This window comes from Lactuca virosa, chromosome 8, assembly GCF_052849685.1.
Source record: "Lactuca virosa cultivar CGN04683 chromosome 8, Lactuca_virosa_CGN04683_v6, whole genome shotgun sequence".
Lineage (NCBI taxonomy): Eukaryota > Viridiplantae > Streptophyta > Magnoliopsida > Asterales > Asteraceae > Lactuca > Lactuca virosa.
In genome coordinates, this window is record NC_136433.1 from 27,136,611 (window position 1) to 27,156,213 (window position 19,603).

The following is a 19,603-nucleotide window of genomic DNA, read 5'->3' on the forward strand; positions in this document are numbered from 1 at the left end:
TTCACAAGTTTTAAAATAATATTTTTATTTTATATTTTTAACATGCTATGATGTTACAGTTAAATGTTAATTCATATCAATTCATTTATAAAAAAAATAAACATGATTGATTATAGGTGATTATAAATTATATGCATCAAAATCTTTAGATATAGTTATAAAAGCAATATATTAAACACTAAACATTAAACACCCAAAAATCCATATATAATTATGTAAGTTAAACATTAAACATTAACTACCCTAACTAAAATATGAATAAGCCTAAAATACATACTCGAGAACCGGACCGGATAGCTTATTCGGTCCTAATTTGGTTTGATTCCTTTAGAACCGATTAAGTAGTTATTCGTGTAACCCGGATCGAAATACCTGAGAACCGAATAAGCCTAAAATACATACTCGAGAACCGAACTAGATAGCTTATTTGTTCGGTTAAGTTCTAGTTTCGATATTCGGTCCAAACACTCATCCCTACAATCTGTCATGCATCTGCTTCTGGAACTTTCATCCTTGATAGACATTGCATTTTCACCAACAATGCACCATTGGCACATCAAGTGCCATTGAGTGGCAACCCTTCTCACTTGGTGGCACCTCCAGTGCATGACACTTCGTCGAGGTGCCATGACAACACATCAGGTGCCATTTCTTTGAGCATCTTCAACTTCTAAGCATCCTTGGACAATCGTGAGCATCATAGTGTACATCATAGCATAAGTGACACATAAACGGATATCATGGCTCATCAAGGACGTATGTAGCACACCCTTGCACCAATATGGCGCATCTTGTACAAGGGTGGTGCATCCACTTCAAATGTGGCACATCAAGCTTCAAGGATAGTGCATCATCCTCCTAGATGGCACATCCTCCTCAATTGTGGTACAGGTTCCACTAAGTTGTGCATTCTCCTTCACGATGGCACATGCTTCTTCTAGATGGCACATCTTAATTCCAAAGTGGCACACCTTGTCTATAGGGGGTACACTCTCTTCCCAAATGGCACATCCAATATTCTAAGTGGCAAATCCACTCTTAAAGTGGCTTATCTTCATCATGGAGCATCATCAGATGCACTGTTCCTTTCTCAGATGTTTCATTCATTCTCAAATGATCCATTGAACTCCAAATGCTCCATGAGAATGCTCTAAATGCTCAAGTCACATTTACACAAATAAGTATTCATTCGTTGATTCAATTGTTTTGAATTTATATACCTCATTGAAATATACACATCTTGGGAAGAAACCATTTGTGGATTGCAGTTTCCATGTTATTACCGTGAAGAATGGTTGTTTTCTTGACATGTGAAGTTTCAAATGTATCCTGCAAAAACAACTATCATTCGCGAGTGATTAAAATGTTTCTTTTCTAAGTCATAACACATTATTTATACGACAGAGCTGTGACATCCCCATTTTTACGGCCAGAAAAGACCGATTTGTTCATGCTTCATTTTTAAAATCAGAGTATACTTGTATAGAAAAGTGTTGCGGAATTTTGTTTCCAGAAAACATGATAAGTATGTTATCAAAACATTTTCCGAAGAAAATGTATTTTATTCATTTTAAAACTTTGGGATGTCAACGTCAATACAGAAAAATAAGCATAAACAGAACTTACATTTATTTACACTAGTGATCTACATCTCTTTAATCTCTCAGTGTAGTGTAGCTTTATATCGACACCTGTGATACAAATAAACTGAGTGGGTCAGGTTGGGAAACCTGGTGAGTACATAGGGATTTCAATCCCACAATGTTATATCATATATATTTTTTAGAACTCACAAGATATACAATTTCACCATATATAAGCAACTTTACCCCATCCCGTCGATCCTCACAACGAGACGATCCATACTCTAAAATTAACCTCTTTACCTAATCCATACTCTCAGATCCAAAATTTACCTCTTTACCTAATCCATACTCCTGAATCTAAAAGTTACCATTTTACCTAATCCATACTCCCGGATCTAAAAGTTACCTCTTTACCTAATCCATGCTTCCGGATCTAAAAGTTCCCTCTTTACCTAATCCATGCTCCTGGATCTAAAAGTTCCCTCTTTGCCTAATCCATACTCCCGGATTGGATATGTCTGATACATACTCCCGGATCTAAAATTTACCTTCTTACCTAATCCATACTCCTGGATCGGGTATGTCTGATCCTTACTCCCGGATCTAAAATTTACTTCTTTACCTAATCCATACTCCCGGATCGGGTATGTCTGATCCTTACTCCCATATCTAAAAGCAAGTAACTATGTCCTAATCATACTCTCGGACTAAGGACAACTGACTAAGTCTAATCCATACTCTCAGATAGATGACAAGTTTTAAAGTTATTCCCTCCGTGTATATCTCATTTGTACTCACAAGGATATATTCCCTAATATCCCTATTAATTTATTTAGGTCTACTCTATATCCTAAATCATCATATATTTACCAGATATGCTCTTAACACGTATTTCAGGCAGTATCAAAACCAACTATTGCATCTACCCATGTTCTACCCAACATATTCGTAGATATAAAATACATATACAGTTCAGATCTGAAGAATAAGTTTAGATCTGAAAAGAAATTACATATACGGTTCATATTTGAAGAAAAAGGTCTAGATCTGAAAAACAAAATACATATACAGCCTAGATCAAGAAAAAAGTTCAGATCTGAAAACAAAATACATCTACAGTTTAGATCTGAAAAAAAGGTTCAGATCTGAAAACAAAATACATCTACAGTTTAGATCTGAAAAACAAAGAAGTTTAAATCTTTCATCTAACACAGATCTCAAGTAAACAGATAACACATAAACTCTTTAACAAATATTTAACTCTTTAACAGATATTAATACTTGTACTAAAATCATGTTCATGAAAGGGACTATGCACTCACTTGATAAGGAGTGATTCGGACATCACTTCGCTTCTTAAAACAATATTCTTTGACGAAACCGGGAAGTTTGCTTGAAAACCGGGCTCTAAGCGGGCAGAGTTTCAAACCGAAAAGCTCTTTTTCTCGAAGCCTTCAGGCTCTCCCGAGCTTTCTTCCAGTGCTAGGGGGTTTTCCTAGGATTTAGGGGGGTTTTAGGGGCTAGAGAGAGAAAGTAGTGAGAGAAAGTAGGAGTGAATTGGTGAGAAAAAGTGGCAGCCCTCGGTCCCCTTTTATAGGCTGAGAAGCCTCACTACGATGGGCGTTCCTGCGAGGGTACGCAGGGCGTTCTTGGTCTAAGTTGCGCGTTCGTACAGCCACGCGTCCGAAGTCTGCTGGGGCTACGTGGTCACCTCCGGAGCCAAGTCCTCGCGTACGCGGGGCGTACCCTTCGGACCAGACTCACAATTTACACACTCGACTTCTAAAATTCGTAACTTTCGCATACGAGCTCCGTTTTCGACGTTCTTTATATTCACGCGTAGGTGGGACCGTACTATACGACTTTCGTTTAGACTTTGTCGGCTAATTCTTGACCGATTTTAAATTTATATTTTTTAACAGACCGGGACAATAAAGCCTGTTAAAATTTTGTAACTTCTTCATCCGACGTCCGTTTTTGTCTGTCTTTTTACCGTTGTGCTACTATTAACGAGATCTTCGATTCTCGTTTAGGTTGTGTCGGCCAAAAATCAACCGATCTATTATTCGAACTTCGGGTTGTGCACTGTTGATCCGAAACTTAGAAAAATCATAACTTCCTCATACGAAGTCAGATTTGGGCGTTCTTTTTATGCACGCTCTCGGTTTAACAAATACTATGACTTTCGTGTAGATCACCAAGGCTAAGAAGTCCTTTATCGTAAATTCACTATTTACGTCACATAGTGTCGTTCCGGTTCTGTCGCGAAACTTCGATAGGCCATAACTTCTTCGTTACAACTCGGATTTCGGCGTTCTTTATATTTACGGAACCCTTGTGACATATACTACAACTTATTTAAGATTATTTATTCTAAATAACGTTCTATCAAATGTCATTTCCGGTGCTTATTGTGTCTTAACTGAATAGCCCGGATCTGCGGGCGTTACAATTATCTCCCCCTTAGGATGATTACGTCCCGAATTCATCAACGAGAAAGGGCTTTCATAACGACTCCTTACGTTATCTCTTCATCCTAGTTAATAATCGTAACTTCTTTGTTTCTTCGAACGAGTATCTAACTTGTGGACTTCTCGACCGTAGGCGGTGCTCAACCCTACACATGTTCCGCGTATTATGTCGGACTTTTAATTGTAACCCTTGTGTTACAATCTCGATTTTTATTGGAAACTCCTTCTTCTTCTTACATGATTAATATAAGTTCTTTCCTTCGATTACCATAACAGACTGATGGGTCATGCTCTAATGACCTATCGTCGTATGATGCACTGCCTAGACTCAAGTCTTTTAGAGTCAAGTTTCTGAACGGAGTATACCTTCCTTCGTGTTCTAATGTGATACAATCACATTCTAGCATGCAGTACTTCTAGCTACAAGCTTCTTACTTTAACAACGATCGTGATACTTCTATTGCTCGCTTCGATTATCTTCCACTTCAATCGTACAGTTTAAGCCAGATGCTACATCGATCTTGTTTCCCCTGAACCGCGTAATATACTCGTCTTAGTCGGACTCGATTCGATATGACCATTAGGGCCAGATTAACAACCATCTCCTCAGTCATTACCGAAACGATGGTAACGACAGACATGAACAAAACATAATCGGTTACTAGTGCCTTGGTAACCTTGTGACTTTCCCTGATCCAAGTGTGAGTCATGTGCTTCCGGTAGCATAGGCCTCTACTACAATTCACACCTACTCATACTCGTACCAAGTATCGTCTCGCAGTTTTCCAAGTCACTGTACAAGAAAATCACATAACAACTTATCACACCAGATAAAAAAACTAAGTTTTATATTACTTCTTGAAACGATTACATGGGTATTCAATTTCACCCTACACTATGCATCTTATGATAGGCAACACCACATGATCCTATCTATATGGCTACTTGTGGATATATATGGATTCTCACTCCTGATCTCTTGCATCCTCGCCTGCTTCATTAAGGATCATCGGGAAGGCCCTTGCTTTTGGCTTTGGTGGTATGTTCAGTTTTGTAGCCCCTTCCCTCTTTGGGCAGTCTTGCTTGAAGTGTCCTTCTTCACCACACTTAAAGCAAACTTATCTCTCGGTTGTGCATTCGTTGGCATAGTGACCAGTCTTCCCACATTTGAAGCAGGTCATCTCCTTAGAGCATCTCCCAGTATGCTTCCTTCTGCACCTGTCACACCACTTTTCTTCATTGTTATCCCAATACCTCTTGTTGTTGGGGTCAGACCTTGGGAACTTATTTTTGTTTTCGGATCTTGAAGACCCATCAAACTTCCTCTTCTCGCCAACTTCAACCTTATTGGTGGTTCTTCCTTTGATCATTTCTTCAACAGACTTAGCAATCCAGATGGTTGCCTCGAGAGTAGGTGCCTGGCGTACTGGAACAGAGTACTCCCATGGTAGTCCTTTTGTATATCTATCAATTTTTGTCAACTCTTCGGGGACGATGTGCAAAGCAAACTCCATCTTGTCTATGAAGGCATTGGTATACTCATCAATGGACATGCTTCCCTTTTTCAATGTCAGGAATTGGTTCTCTAGCTCTAACAGGTTTTGGGCCGAGCAGTACTTGCGCTTGAAATGCACCAAGAACTCTGCCCAAGTCAGTTGCAGGGGCTCATTGGGGCTTAAGGTCTTCCCCAAGGTGTTCCACCAGCGAACAGCGCCACCTCTGAACTGACGTACTGCAAATGTAGTTTGTAGCTTGCCTTTGCAACCACATGTTATAAAGGCCAACTCCATTTCCGAGATCCAATCCATAACTCCAATTGGATCTTCTTTCCTAGTGAAATTTGATGGCTTGCAAGTTGTGAAGTCCTTGTACTTGCATCCGTTCCTCTCGACTCCTTCTTCTTGGTTGTTTCTCCTAACCACAGGCGGTTCAGCTTGACCAACGGTCCTACTGTAGCTCCCTTCCCCTGACTGTCCGTCATTCAGTTATGGTTGTTCAATAGGCATCGAAGGTTCATCCCTGTTATTCAGCAACAGTTGCCTCATTTCTTCCCTCTGTTCAACTATCATAGCCTGAATCATGGCTTGTACTCCAGCCATCGTGACTGGCTCTGGTGCAGCTTCTACTATTGGCACCTGCTCAATCCATTGGGGTTGAGGCTGCAGATTCCTGTTCCCATCTGCGTTTCTGACTCCACTTCGGGTTCTTGCCATGTCGATCTATACACCAAAGTAAGTGCATTTAGATCTTTATTTACGATAGACGTTTAAATTTCCCCTTATCACTTCGAAAAGTTACATGTCAGTTCTAATACCGTAATTAAACGTTTAGAAATCTGAACACATAAAATTTCCAGATTCGGTCGGCAACAAACCATAGATCCGATCAAATAATAGCATATAAGGCATCTCTATAGCTATAACATAAAGCATTTAGCATGTAAAAGCATTTTAGACATCTTTCCTAAAATGAGCTAGTGCTCGTGTCTATTTAGGTGTACTACCTAGAATACAATAGACACACTCCTCACGATCATCACTTAGCATTCTAAGTTTAAGTCTAGAAATTTTACTAAAATTCCTAGTTCGCTTAAACTAATGCTCTGATACCAACTGTGACATCCTCATTTTTACGGCCAGAAAAGACCGATTTGTCCATGCTTCATTTTTAAAATCAGAGTATACTTGTATAGAAAAGTGTTGCGGAATTTTGTTTCCAGAAAACATGATAAGTATGTTATCAAAACATTTTCCGAAGAAAATGTATTTTATTCATTTTAAAACTTTGGGATGTCAACGTCAATACAGAAAAATAAGCATAAACAGAACTTACATTTATTTACACTAGTAATCTACATCTCTTTAATCTCTCAGTGTAGTGTAGCTTTATATCGACACCTGTGATACAAATAAACTGAGTGGGTCAGGTTGGGAAACCTGGTGAGTACATAGGGATTTCAATCCCACAATGTTATATCATATATATATTTTAGAACTCACAAAATATACAACTTCACCATATATAAGAAACTTTACCCCACCCCGTCGATCCTCACAACGAGACGATCCATACTCTAAAATTAACCTCTTTACCTAATCCATACTCCCAGATCCAAAATTTACCTCTTTACCTAATCCGTACTCCTGGATCTAAAAGTTACCATTTTACATAATCCATACTCCCGGATCTAAAAGTTGCCTCTTTACCTAATCCATGCTTCCGGATCTAAAAGTTCCCTCTTTACCTAATCCATGCTCCCGGATCTAAAAGTTCCCTCTTTGCCTAATCCATACTCCCAGATTGGATATGTCTGATACATACTCCCGGATCTAAAATTTACCTTCTTACCTAATCCATACTCCCAGATCAGGTATGTCTGATCCTTACTCCCGGATCTAAAATTTACTTCTTTACCTAATCCATACTCCCGGATCGGGTATGTCTGATCCTTACTCCCAGATCTAAAAGCAAGTAACTATGTCCTAATCATACTCTCGGACTAAGGACAACTGACTAAGTCTAATCCATACTCTCAGATAGATGACAAGTTTTAAAGTTATTCCCTCCGTGTATATCTCATTTGTACTCACAAGGATATATTCCCCAATATCCCTCTTAATTTATTTAGGTCTACTCTATATCCTAAATCATCATATATTTACCAGATATGCTCTTAACACGTATTTCAGGCAGTATCAAAACCAACTATTGCATCTACCCATGTTCTACCCAACATATTCGTAGATATAAAATACATATACAGTTCAGATCTGAAGAATAAGTTTAGATCTGAAAAGAAATTACATATACGGTTCAGATCTGAAGAAAAAGGTCTAGATCTGAAAAACAAAATACATATACAGCCTAGATCAAGAAAAAAGTTCAGATCTGAAAACAAAATACATCTACAGTCTAGATCTGAAAAAAAAGGTTCAGATCTGAAAACAAAATACATCTACAGTTTAGATCTGAAAAACAAAGAAGTTTAAATCTTTCATCTAGCACAGATCTCAAGTAAACAGATAACACATAAACTCTTTAACAAATATTTAACTCTTTAACAGATATTAATACTTGTACTAAAATCATGTTCATGAAAGGGACTATGCACTCACTTGATAAGGAGTGATTCGGACATCACTTCGCTTCTTAAAACAATCTTTTTTGACGAAACCGGGAAGTTTGCTTGAAAACCAGGCTCTGCGCGGGCAGAGTTTCAAACCGAAAAACTCTTTTTCTCGAAGCCTTCGGGCTCTCTGGAGCTTTCTTCTAGTTCTAGGGGGTTTTCCTAGGCTTTAGGGGGGGTTTTAGGGGCTAGAGAGAGAAAGTAGTTAGAGAAAGTAGGAGTGAATTGGTGAGAAAAAGTGGCAGCCCTCGGTCCCCTTTTATAGGCTGAGAAGCCTCGCTACGCTGGGCGTTCCTGCGAGGGTACGCGAGGCGTACCTCGTATGCAGGGCGTTCTTGGTCTACGTTGCGCGTTCGTACAGCCACGCGTCCGAAGTCTGTTGGGGCTACGTGGTCACCTCTGGAGCCAAGTCCTCGCGTACGCGGGGCGTTCCCTCTCTTACGCGGGGCGTACCCTTCGGACCAGACTCGCAATTTACACACTCGACTTCTAAAATTCGAAACTTTCGCATACGAGCTCCGTTTTCGACCTTCTTTATATCCACGCGTAGGCGCGACCGTACTCTACGACTTTTGTTTAGACTTTGTCGGCTAATTCTCGACCGATGTTGAATTTATATTCTTTAACAGACCGGGACAATAAAGTCTGTTAAAATTTCGTAACTTCTTCATCCGACGTCCGTTTTTGTCTGTCTTTTTACCGTTGCGCTACTATTAACGAGATCTTCGATTCTCGTTTAGGTTGTGTCGGCCAAAAATCAACCGATCTATTATTCGAACTTCGGGTTGTGCACTGCTGATCCGAAACTTAGAAAAATCATAATTCTCCATACGAAGTCAGATTTGGGCGTTCTTTTTATGCTCGCTCTCGGTTTAACAAATACTACGACTTTCGTGTAGATCACCAAGGCTAAAAAGTCCTCTATCGTAAATTCACTATTTACGTCACGCAGTGTCGTGCCGGTTCTGTCGCGAAACTTCGACAGGCTAACTTCTTCGTTACAACTCGGATTTCGGCGTTCTTTATATGTACGGAACCCTTGTGACATATACTACAACTTATTTAAGATTATTTATTCTAAATAACCTTCTATCAAAAGTCATTTTCGGTGCTTATTGTGTCTTAACTGACTAGCTCGGATCTGCGGGCGTTACAAAGCACTACTGATGATGTTAGTTCTATTAGTTAGATGAAACCACTTCCCCGATGTCACCACCATGACTATACCACTTCTATGAGGCCACTAGCAATATTTGACCTCTTCATTGTCCATTAGGACCCATGACCATTAGTCGGACATGAAAACCTTCTGTCTCCATCCTATGATGAAGAAGATAGGTGGAGCACACTTTCTTTCCTTCAAGATTATTAAACCACCTATGTTTTACGATGATAATATAAGCACCTTATGAGAAATAAAACACAAGGAATAGGTGCAAAGTGAAAAGGTGACAAAACATGAAAAAAAAATCTAAAAACAATGATTAAGTATATTAGTTTTTGTTTGTAAACCTATAGTAGTGTGTTGTCAAGTTACTCGATAAGGCTTGAGGGAGTGGGGATCTCCAACCGATTGGTTCTTGGCTATTGTTTTCGTTTTTATTTTTTTTTTCCCTCAAAAAATATTCCTATTAAATTAACACGTTACCACTCTCTACCTTTTTTGTACTACACATGGTAAGCTTACGTAACTTTTAAGAAACTAAAAAAACAACGTGCTAAAAGTACTACATGAATTGTCAATGGATAATGCTAAGCAAGTACATAAGTGCTATAACTATACCTAAAACCATAATAATTATTCCATTTATGATACACCTATGATATTTTGAAGAACTCTAAACAACTCTTCGTTAATCAGATCTAAAGTATTTTTTAAACATAATCCCTTATTCGGCTTTCTTTAACACTCCATACAAAAAAGAACTGAATTAATATAGTTATTAGTTTAGTTATTGATTGGTAATCTCACTTGCAAAGGTAAGCTTGTAAAACGTCTTTAACATCTTGTAGATCCAAGTACCATTACTTATTAATCTCTTATCTCTTAAGTAACTAACAAACAAAGGTTTTTTTTTTGGCTTAACAAGCCTTCAAGCAAAATATATTTTTAATTATAAAATAAAAATGCTATATTATTAAAAAGAAAGATCTACTTGGATGAAAAAGCCAAAAGAATATTTTCACTAGGGATGAGCATTAGAACCGTCGGAACCGGAACCGGACAGGAACCGAATCGGAACCGGAACCGGAATTGGTAATAGGTCCGGTTACCGGTTCTCCATTTTTATGAAAACCGGTCCCGGTTCTAAAAACCGGAACCGGTTTGACATTTTTTTCATTTTTTAAAATGCGCATAACTCGCTCATATGAAATCGAAATTATTTGATTTTTTTTTCCAACATGTAATTTGGAGTTTGTAATTCATTTTTGACGCTACAAACATATGTTTTGGTTAGATATTGAATCAGACACATGCTCCAAAAGAAAGCATATCGATGTTGCGTTTTTTTTTATTTCAGCATTATTTTTTTGTTTTTTTGAATATGTCCCATTTTTTAAATGTGTATAACTCATTCATATGACGTCGGAATTACTTAATTTTTTTTCCAGCATGTAATTTGGTGTTTGTAGTTCATTTTAGACTATAAAAACACATATTTTGGTTAGATATTGAATCAGTTATAGACTCCGGAAGACAACATATCAATGCTGCGTTTTTTCTGTTTCAACATTTTTTATTTTTTTGGAATTTGTCCGCGCTTTTAAAATGCGCATAACTCACTTATATGAAGTCAGAATTACTTGATTCTTTTTTCATTATGTAATTTAGTGTTTGTACTTCAATTTAGAATGTAAAAAGTCATAATTTTGTTAAATATTGAATCATTTACAAGCTCCAGAAGATAGCATATAATCTATAGTATTTCAACCGGTTCTACTTTGAAAAATAACCGAAAAACCGAGACCGGAACCGACGCTAGAACCGGTGGTCCGGTTCCCGGTTCTTATAATATAGAAAAACCCGTCCGGTTCCAAATGCTCATCCCTAATTTTCACCCACCCAAGAAAAAATAGAGAATTCAAAAGGCATTTTTCCAACGAAATTGATGCTAGACGAAGAAGTATGTTCCCTCCATCACCACACCCCTTTCATCTCTTCTTCTTCTTCACCCACACTTCAGCTCTTACCTTCTTCCACCGCCGTTAATTGCATACATTCAGATCTCCGGATATCTTCTTCTTCACTTCCTTTAGCTACTTGCCTCTTTATGAAGAGTTGAAGACACGCACATACATAAACCGAGTTTTAGCTTCCAATATTAATCGAACCGATTCAGGTTCTGGAACCTCAGACTGACTCAATTAAACATGACAAAAGGTAATTTGTTTGATTCATTTCATGCGTTGTATGATGACATTTGTATTTTAATTTTGAATCCGTGTTTTTTTAACATCATTTTAATTTGAAGTAATTGAACTGAAACTGATTTGTTAGATGTTGTTGGTGGAGAAGGAGAACCTGGATTCAGAAAACCTAGTAGTGTTTCGGCTTATGATGAAGCGATGGATGCTTTGTCCTCTCTCATCACCAAAAAGAATCGTGCTGATAAGATCGTCGTCGACCATAGATATGAGCTGATGTTTGAGTATGTTAAGGTAGCATTAACAACTTTGATTTTATATTGCAATTTGAGTTTTGAATTATAGTATCAAACCAGGTACCTTTACTAAATTGAAAATCCGAGTAGATTCTGTCATGAATAGTTTTTATATTGATGTTATAGGTGTAAAATTCAGCTTAATAGTACTTACTTGTGTAAAGTTCATCATGCTCTACATCATATCTTGTAACTCAATATGATTATTCTTTATTAGGGTGTGAGTGATAACAAAACCTATGATGATTTATGGTTCCCCCAACTCACTAGTCACTATTCTTGTAGATTTTGGAATTAGAGGAACCAATTTCCCAGATGAAGATCATCCATGTTGCAGGCACAAAAGGAAAGGTAAAGATGTTGGTTATTAGCTTAGATCATCACCACCTAATGTAGGAGTTTTGTATTTATATCCAAATTTGGATTGTTTACAGGGATCAACATGCGTGTTCACAGAAGCTATATTACGCAATTGTGGCTTTCACACTGGACTCTTCACATCTCCTCACCTCATTGATGTTAGAGAAAGATTTCAATTGGATGGGTGAGTTTTCAAGCATTATAACTCTAATTTGCTCAAGTTTTAACTGTAGAAGGTTGTTTAATTTCCCCAATTTTGATCTGTTTCAGTGAGGACATAAGCAAAGAGAAGTTTTTGGCATACTTTTGGTGGTGTTGGGATAGACTGAAGGCATGATTTCTGATCTGTATACTATATGAATGTAATTCACCCATAACCACATCAAGATAAAATATATATTATAATAAATTCTTACTTTTTTGTGTTTCCATATACAGAAGAAATGCGGTGATGATATTCCAATGCCAACTTTATTCCGCTTCCTTGCTTTACTTGCTTTCAAAATATTTGCAGCAGAGCAAGTAGATGTTGCTGTTATGGAGGTGGGATTAGGTGGAAAGACTGATGCAACCAACGTGGTATGCAAATATATATATATATATATATATATATATATATATATATATATATATATATATATATATATACACGCTTATCATATGTCCTCTCTTACATAGTAGTTACACAATAGTTACATGCAAGAAATCAATCTAATATGAAGAACATTTTTTTCAGGTTCAGACACCTATAGTATGTGGAATCACACCACTAGGGTATGACCATACCGAAGTTCTTGGTTAGTGTTTGGATATTTTTAATCTTATTTTATTTATTTATGTTCCCTGTTCAAATTCAATATAGGGTGTTACAAATCTTGAACCATTTGAAATGTATTTCAATATTGATGAGCAGGAAATACTCTTGGAGAAATTGCGGGTGAGAAAGCTGGTATCTTTAAGGTGCTTCTTCACATCACAATTCACATGCCCTTCTACAAATGTGATTTTGATAGATCAAAACACATGTCATTTGTACTTTTTTTTTTTTTTTTTGCAGAAAGGTGTTCCAGCATTTACTGTTTCACAACCAGAAGAAGCCATGCAAGTACTTAAAGAAAAAGCCTCCCGGTTAGATGTAAGTTACAATTCTCTAACATTTTAACTCCTAGAAAATCACAAAATATTCATATTACACTTTAATTTAAATTATACTGTGACAGGTGAATCTTGAAGTGGCAAACATGTTGGATAGTAAATTGCTAAATGGATTACATTTAGGGCTTGCAGGGGATCACCAATATATAAATGCAGGGCTTGCCATCATGTTAAGCTCCACATGGCTCCAAAGGACAGGTCATTTGGAAGTTGAGACTGTAAGTTTTTGTTAAAAGTGAAACATTTGTCGCCATATATTTATTAAATCATTAAAAAAGAATTCCCATTTTTTTTTTTTTGGTGGTTGGATACAGAGTTATTTGTCTGAGAGATTCATCAAGGGGCTAGCAAGTGCAAATTTACAAGGAAGGGCTCAGATAATTCATGACAAGGTATGTGAAGGTGATGTGGTGTTTTATTTGGATGGAGCACATAGTCCTGAAAGCATGGAAGTCTGTGCAAATTGGTTTTCCATAGCAAGGTGGTGATAACTCCAGGAAAGACTCTGCACAGGTTAGAGTTTAGTATTTGTCTAAAACTTTGTATGAATATTTAAAACTGTGTAATATGAGTTTTGTAATTTTGTATTTGCAGATATTATTGTTCAATTGTATGTCGGTGAGGGACCCACAGTTGCTGTTTCCGCGGTTGGTGGACACATGTGGTGGTCATGGTAAGTAAGTAAGTAAGTATTATGAATTATGCATTTTATAATAATAGTATTTGGTTACATGAACATATGATATAGAGTTATGATATTAATATTTCAGGTGTAAAGTTTAAAAAGGCGATATTTGTGCCAAATATGTCGGTTTACAACAAAGTTGGATCCAGTTCATCGTCTTTGCCACAAACTGATTTACAACAAGTTGATAATTCATGGCAGCTGACACTTGGAAGAGTATGGGAGAACACTGTATGCAGTGAAGGTGAAACAGGTACATTACATAAAATTAAATAATTAATATCCTATTATAATAGACAGAGACAGAGTTGAGAATGATTTTGTTTTATTTTATAATAATTATCAGGAACTTGTGAAAGTAAAAACAGTATGGTGTTTTCATCACTTCCATTGGCCATAAAATGGTTGAGAGACACTGCCAAACAAAATACGTCTGTTCAGCTGCAGGTATATTCATCACCTTCCTTTTACTAATTAATAATAATCATCTGCTTTTGCTTCATGTATTATATTTATTTTTGGAAAATATTATTAGGTCCTGGTTACTGGTTCGTTGCATTTGGTGGGTGATGTTATGAAATTAGTGAACAAATAACTCAACAAACTCAAAATTTTTACAAGTTACAACAACAAAGATGGATTTAACATTTATTGTAGTTTATGTTTCATTGTATTTGTTTCAAAAAACTATCTGATGTTTATTAGTGGTATTGTATTTGTTTATGATACTTAGCTTGGTTTTTTGTAAAATATTACCATTGATTACTATTATTTTTATTATAGCTACTATTACTATTCGTAATATTAAAAATTCACCATAGAATAAATGAAAAAGCTTTGTATTGATCTTTGCAAATTTACAAAAGATGTGAAGGTCATAAAATGAAAAACTTTCAGAATTTTTTACTTCACATGGCTTACTTGATCGAATAAATTTTCTTAAAATAGCTATTTGTTGTGGATGCCTTGAGGGGGATGTTGACGTATTATTATTGGCCACCTGATATAAATTATTATTTATTATTATTAAATAAACTTTTAAAAAACTAAAATAAAATCATTAATGAATTATTAAATTTAAAACATGGTTAACTAAAAAGTAAACTATGATTGAAAATATACAAACAAGTCAAAACTACTATAAAGAACTAATTTTACTAAAAAGTAAGTAAATTAAATTTGAAAACTAAATATAATTTGAGTAAGAATTGCAACATCAAATGCAAGGAGTAGAAAACATTCCAAAATTACCTAGAAGTAACAATAAACAACATGAATCATTCTCTTCATCAACTTTAGATAGATAAATCAGAGTTTCCATCACATCCTCTATACATAACAACATGTTCTACCACTTCACTCTGCTCATAAAAGTCAAAACGTTGACTTTTTCCATTTTCCTTCCTTCTTTCCCAAGACCAAAATCATGACCCACCCACAGCCCACAACTAGAAACTTCAGTACAACACAACCAAAAGACTTTCAATTTTTCAAACCATATACTTGATTTCTCATTGCAAAATCACACAACTTGTTCATCATAAGAACAGTGGTAATTGCAATGAAAAGTCAAATATAACGGTTCAAAAAGTCAACTCAACTTATAAACACACCCACACATGAGTAAATTGTTAATTAATGCTCACAAAAGCTGCCGAAGTTCCTGATTCTCTTTACGCAACAATTGTATTTCCTTCATAAGCTCTGCCTGATTTTCCAAAATCGCCCTCATTGCATTCGACATTTGCATCTACAAAAAATAAAAAACACACAATGAGTGAAAAAAGCAACATATTATATAGAAGATAAAAAAACATCCACAAACACAAACCTCTTGCATATGAAATTGTCTTAGAACTTCAATATGAAGATTTCTAACATCTTCATGAATGGATTTCTGAAAAGAACCAAGAGCTTCATCAAGAGTCCCTTGAAACAGTTGCAGAGAAAACGAAGATCCCTGTTGTGAACTATTTGTTTTCTGTGCTTGTGTATCCGATGCACCCTGTCTCACAAAACCAACAAACCACAATTTACAAAAATACCCTCGAAAAAAAAAACAAAAAACTTAATTTAATCCACTCACATTCATGGATTCCATGGCAGCCGATGACATGTCATGCCTAGGTGTCAAACTATTCAAAAGCTCTTCTCTCGTTTCACCTCCTGTTTTCTTCATCATTTTCGGGGACCCCGCACCCACAGCTGTTGAAGTCCCATCACTAAAAGATGGATTGGTGCTTATCCTCTCAGCATAACTTGAAAATCTTCGTGTTGGAGTTGAAGATTCTAAGCTCCCTTTTATGCCAACTGAAAGAGATGCTAAAGGGCTATCTTGATTAGATGTTGATGAGCTGTCATACACACGAAGATTAGCTAACGGTGGCAACCCTGAACTAAGATCCTCAAGTCCAGTCAGCATAGATCCTGTGGAGGATGATGTCATCGCTGCAAATCGTGAAGGTAGCGACACTTGCTGACGTGGCGGACGGATGAATTTATCGGATAATCTCTCTCCACCCCATGCTTCTGGAGGTGTTATGGATGATGGTTCTTCACTTTTTGGAGAAGAAGATGGTGGCTGAGAGATTGGAGTCTGGTTATCATCCTGTGTAAATTTTGTAATTTTGTAATTTTATTTTTGTTTTAAAAAATGTTACATATTGTTTACATTAATTACCTGTGCTAAAGTGGAGCTAGGTTTCCAGTCAAAAATGGAGTGAGGATCACTGCCTACATCAGAAGATGAAACAAATCTTTTTGATGAAGGAAACAAAAGAGAAGTCTTTTTATCAAAATCTTTTTTAGTTCCTTCCCATAACTTATCAAAAGAGGGAGTAATTGGTTGAACTTCCACAAGTGGAGAAAAAACCTCCATGTCATCTTTGTAATTATAACTTCTTGGAGCATGTAATCTTGCTAATCCACCAACCCTTAATGTGCTTCTCAGTGGCGTTTCTTCACTTGTAGATGATTCAGACATTGATGGGGTAACTAACTCTGGAGAGGGTCCGGATCCTGCCCGGGTAATTCGGGCAGCAGAGATTAAATGGGCAGATGTTGTTGCTGATGGAAGAGGGTCAGGCATCACAATTGAATCATCCACAGTGCCTCCCATTAAAGCTGTATCTGGTGTGCACGTTTTCTCATTTACATATATTGGTTTTGATCTTTGCCAACATAAACTTGTCACAGCCTGATGTAAATAAACAAGATTTTTTTTAAAAAAAAAAGGAAACATAATTTAAATAAGATATATGAAGATGGGTTTACCTCAGAATTTGCATATGCACGAAGAACAGTAAAAGGTTGAGGCTTTGCACGAACATCATAAAACACAACCTGCCCAGTTGTTGTTCCAGCTGCTAAAGTATGTCCATCATCACGAAATGCCACTGAAGAAAAAGGGGATTCATAGGGTATGCAAAATGAGGGTCTTCTTGATCCTGAGTCAAAAGTGTATAGCTTTTTATCCAGTCCCACACTAGCAATCACCTGTTAAAGAAAGAACAAAACTTATAAAAGAAAGAACAATATAATTGTACAAAAATGATGATTCAGGTTGAAAGAGAGACCTTGTCATTTGAAGGTGAAAAACTAACACCAGCAGTTGGTGCAGAATGCTGCTTTAACCAAGAAACCTTTGGGTTGCGACCAGTTGTATCCCACAAATGAACAGAGCCATCATCGCCAGCTGTCACTAAAAGGTGTCTGCTAATCCGTGAATAATCAAGCACCCTCAAGACCTGAGAGCTCGAACCATCAGACAAACATCTAGCACAATCAGGAAAACAAAGGTACATGAATTACAAACACCAATAAGAACTAAGATTCTTAATGGTTTTGTGATGGATAGAAAGTTGGAGAAGTTTAGAAGATGCACCTGTCCATTAGGATCCTTGAGTTCAGTAGCCCTTGCGCCTGATGCAAGGTTGTGAATTATAAGATCACCACTAAGACTAATGGAAGCTAAATGTTCGTCTTTGCAATTGTATTTCACATCTGTTATTGTGTCTGTGTGACCTTTTAACCACTTTATACACTTTCTTCTCTGTAAATCCCATATTCTCACAGTTTGACCACTTCCACCAGAACAAATGTAACGAGATGCTTTGGAACTGAAGTTGATTGTGAAAATAGACTCCTGCAACATGAGAAATCGATTAAAAGAAGGTACAATACAAAGAAGATTACCTATTGATTGTCTTGTGAAATTTGAGAGGCAATTTAAATCATATGAAAGATATATGTCGAACAGAAGATCAGCTCACCTCAGTATTGTCAACACTGTCGCTGCCGGCCGTAGGAATAGTTCCCATGCTTTGACCATTCTTTCGCCATAACGATATCCTTTTATCATCACCAGCACTAGCCACCACCAAATCTAATCACAACCCCATCTTAAAACTTCAGGATGGTTTTTGCAATTTAGAAGCTCACAATCACGGCATTATATGAAAAACGGAAACATCGATTCTTTTATTCAAATTAAACCACCAAAAGGAGAAGAAAAGAAGAAACTTACTCGTATGATTCCACTTTACGGAGTTAACTTGAGAACCGGGTGAAGGCGTGTGGCTGAGAATACAAGGATCGCCAGGATCCATCGAGACATCGAAGAGTTTAACGGTGTCGCCGCCGCTAGCGGCCAAAAGCGACATTGCTGGATCGGCGAAGTTCATTAGTTATTAGGGCTTGATCTTGATGAGATATGAAGCAAGGTCTAATCACGTCGGAGAGTCGACTGATACGAATTATAACATCGGATCGAAGTGAATACAATCAAAATTTAAACCAAAAAGGAGTGATGCAATTAGAATTTACAAATGATGAAATGTGATGGATTGAGGGTAAAAGTGGGATGAATTTGATGTGATATATCTTCTTTTCTCGTGATGATTTTGAAACCCTAGAGAGAGAAATTTTCAAAAATAGTGTGAGGGCTCGGCGCCCTTGTAACTTTGGGAAAATGGCCCCGATCACTTTGGTCATCTAATTTGAAAAATACTCAAAATTCAAAGAGCAAGTCGACTCAAATATCAACTATGATAGTTGTATTTTTCTCTCAAGTTTGGCATATGCCTAGAGTATATTTCTCTCTAATTGGGGATGTTATGCAGGTTGGAACCGGACAAAACCGGACCCGAATAAACCAAAAACCGAATAAGAGTAATCGGAGAAAACTAAAACCGAACCACTCAAACCAATACGGGGTCGGTTTGGTTTGGATATTAATCGGTCTAGTTCGATTATTACCTGAATAAATCGAATAGTATTTACAATATGATTAAGAACCCAATAGAACCGAATAAAATAAATGCTAGTAAAAAAAAAAAAAAACTTCTATTACCCTCTATTTAGAAATATGTATCTCATTGAATATACAATCAAAAATACACGTAAACTGTGTAAATAGTAGTTTAAATTATGAACTACAAACTGGACAAAAAAAAGCGTCAAATCATACAAATAATGAAAAAGTTATGACAGTTAAACTATTTTTGAGAAAAATATGACTCTTGATGCTTTTGTCGGGGGGGGGGGGGGGGGGGGGCGGG

At 36.9% G+C, this 19,603-nt stretch overlaps 1 protein-coding gene and 1 pseudogene across 3 annotated transcripts; one reads left to right on the top strand and one right to left on the bottom strand.

Annotated features, from left to right (window-relative positions):
- Window positions 1-11,248: 11,248 nt before the first annotated feature.
- On the top strand, window positions 11,249-14,840 carry LOC145134326 (folylpolyglutamate synthase-like; annotated as a pseudogene). The gene is made up of 14 exons (XR_013719074.1): window positions 11,249-11,565; window positions 11,683-11,843; window positions 12,131-12,196; window positions 12,280-12,389; window positions 12,476-12,536; window positions 12,644-12,784; window positions 12,942-13,002; window positions 13,119-13,165; window positions 13,263-13,340; window positions 13,426-13,578; window positions 13,675-14,033; window positions 14,131-14,298; window positions 14,392-14,492; window positions 14,581-14,840. The product of XR_013719074.1 is annotated as a folylpolyglutamate synthase-like (transcript).
- A 444-nt stretch (window positions 14,841-15,284) lies between these two features.
- Window positions 15,285-19,055, bottom strand: NEDD1 (Transducin/WD40 repeat-like superfamily protein). 2 transcript variants are annotated; one of them, XM_079067120.1, is made up of 9 exons: window positions 18,571-19,055; window positions 18,317-18,429; window positions 17,929-18,189; window positions 17,621-17,791; window positions 17,319-17,540; window positions 16,726-17,241; window positions 16,132-16,626; window positions 15,877-16,050; window positions 15,285-15,795 (listed from the first exon to the last, which is right to left on the bottom strand). In XM_079067120.1, exons 1-9 carry the CDS (start codon window positions 18,725-18,727, stop codon window positions 15,688-15,690), a joined length of 2,217 nt encoding a protein of 738 aa, XP_078923246.1. In that variant the 5' UTR covers window positions 18,728-19,055; the 3' UTR covers window positions 15,285-15,687. The 2 variants fall into 2 exon arrangements, with proteins under 2 accessions (XP_078923246.1, XP_078923245.1); XM_079067119.1 differs by having other exon boundaries at window positions 16,132-16,653; window positions 18,571-19,054.
- Window positions 19,056-19,603: the final 548 nt, after the last annotated feature.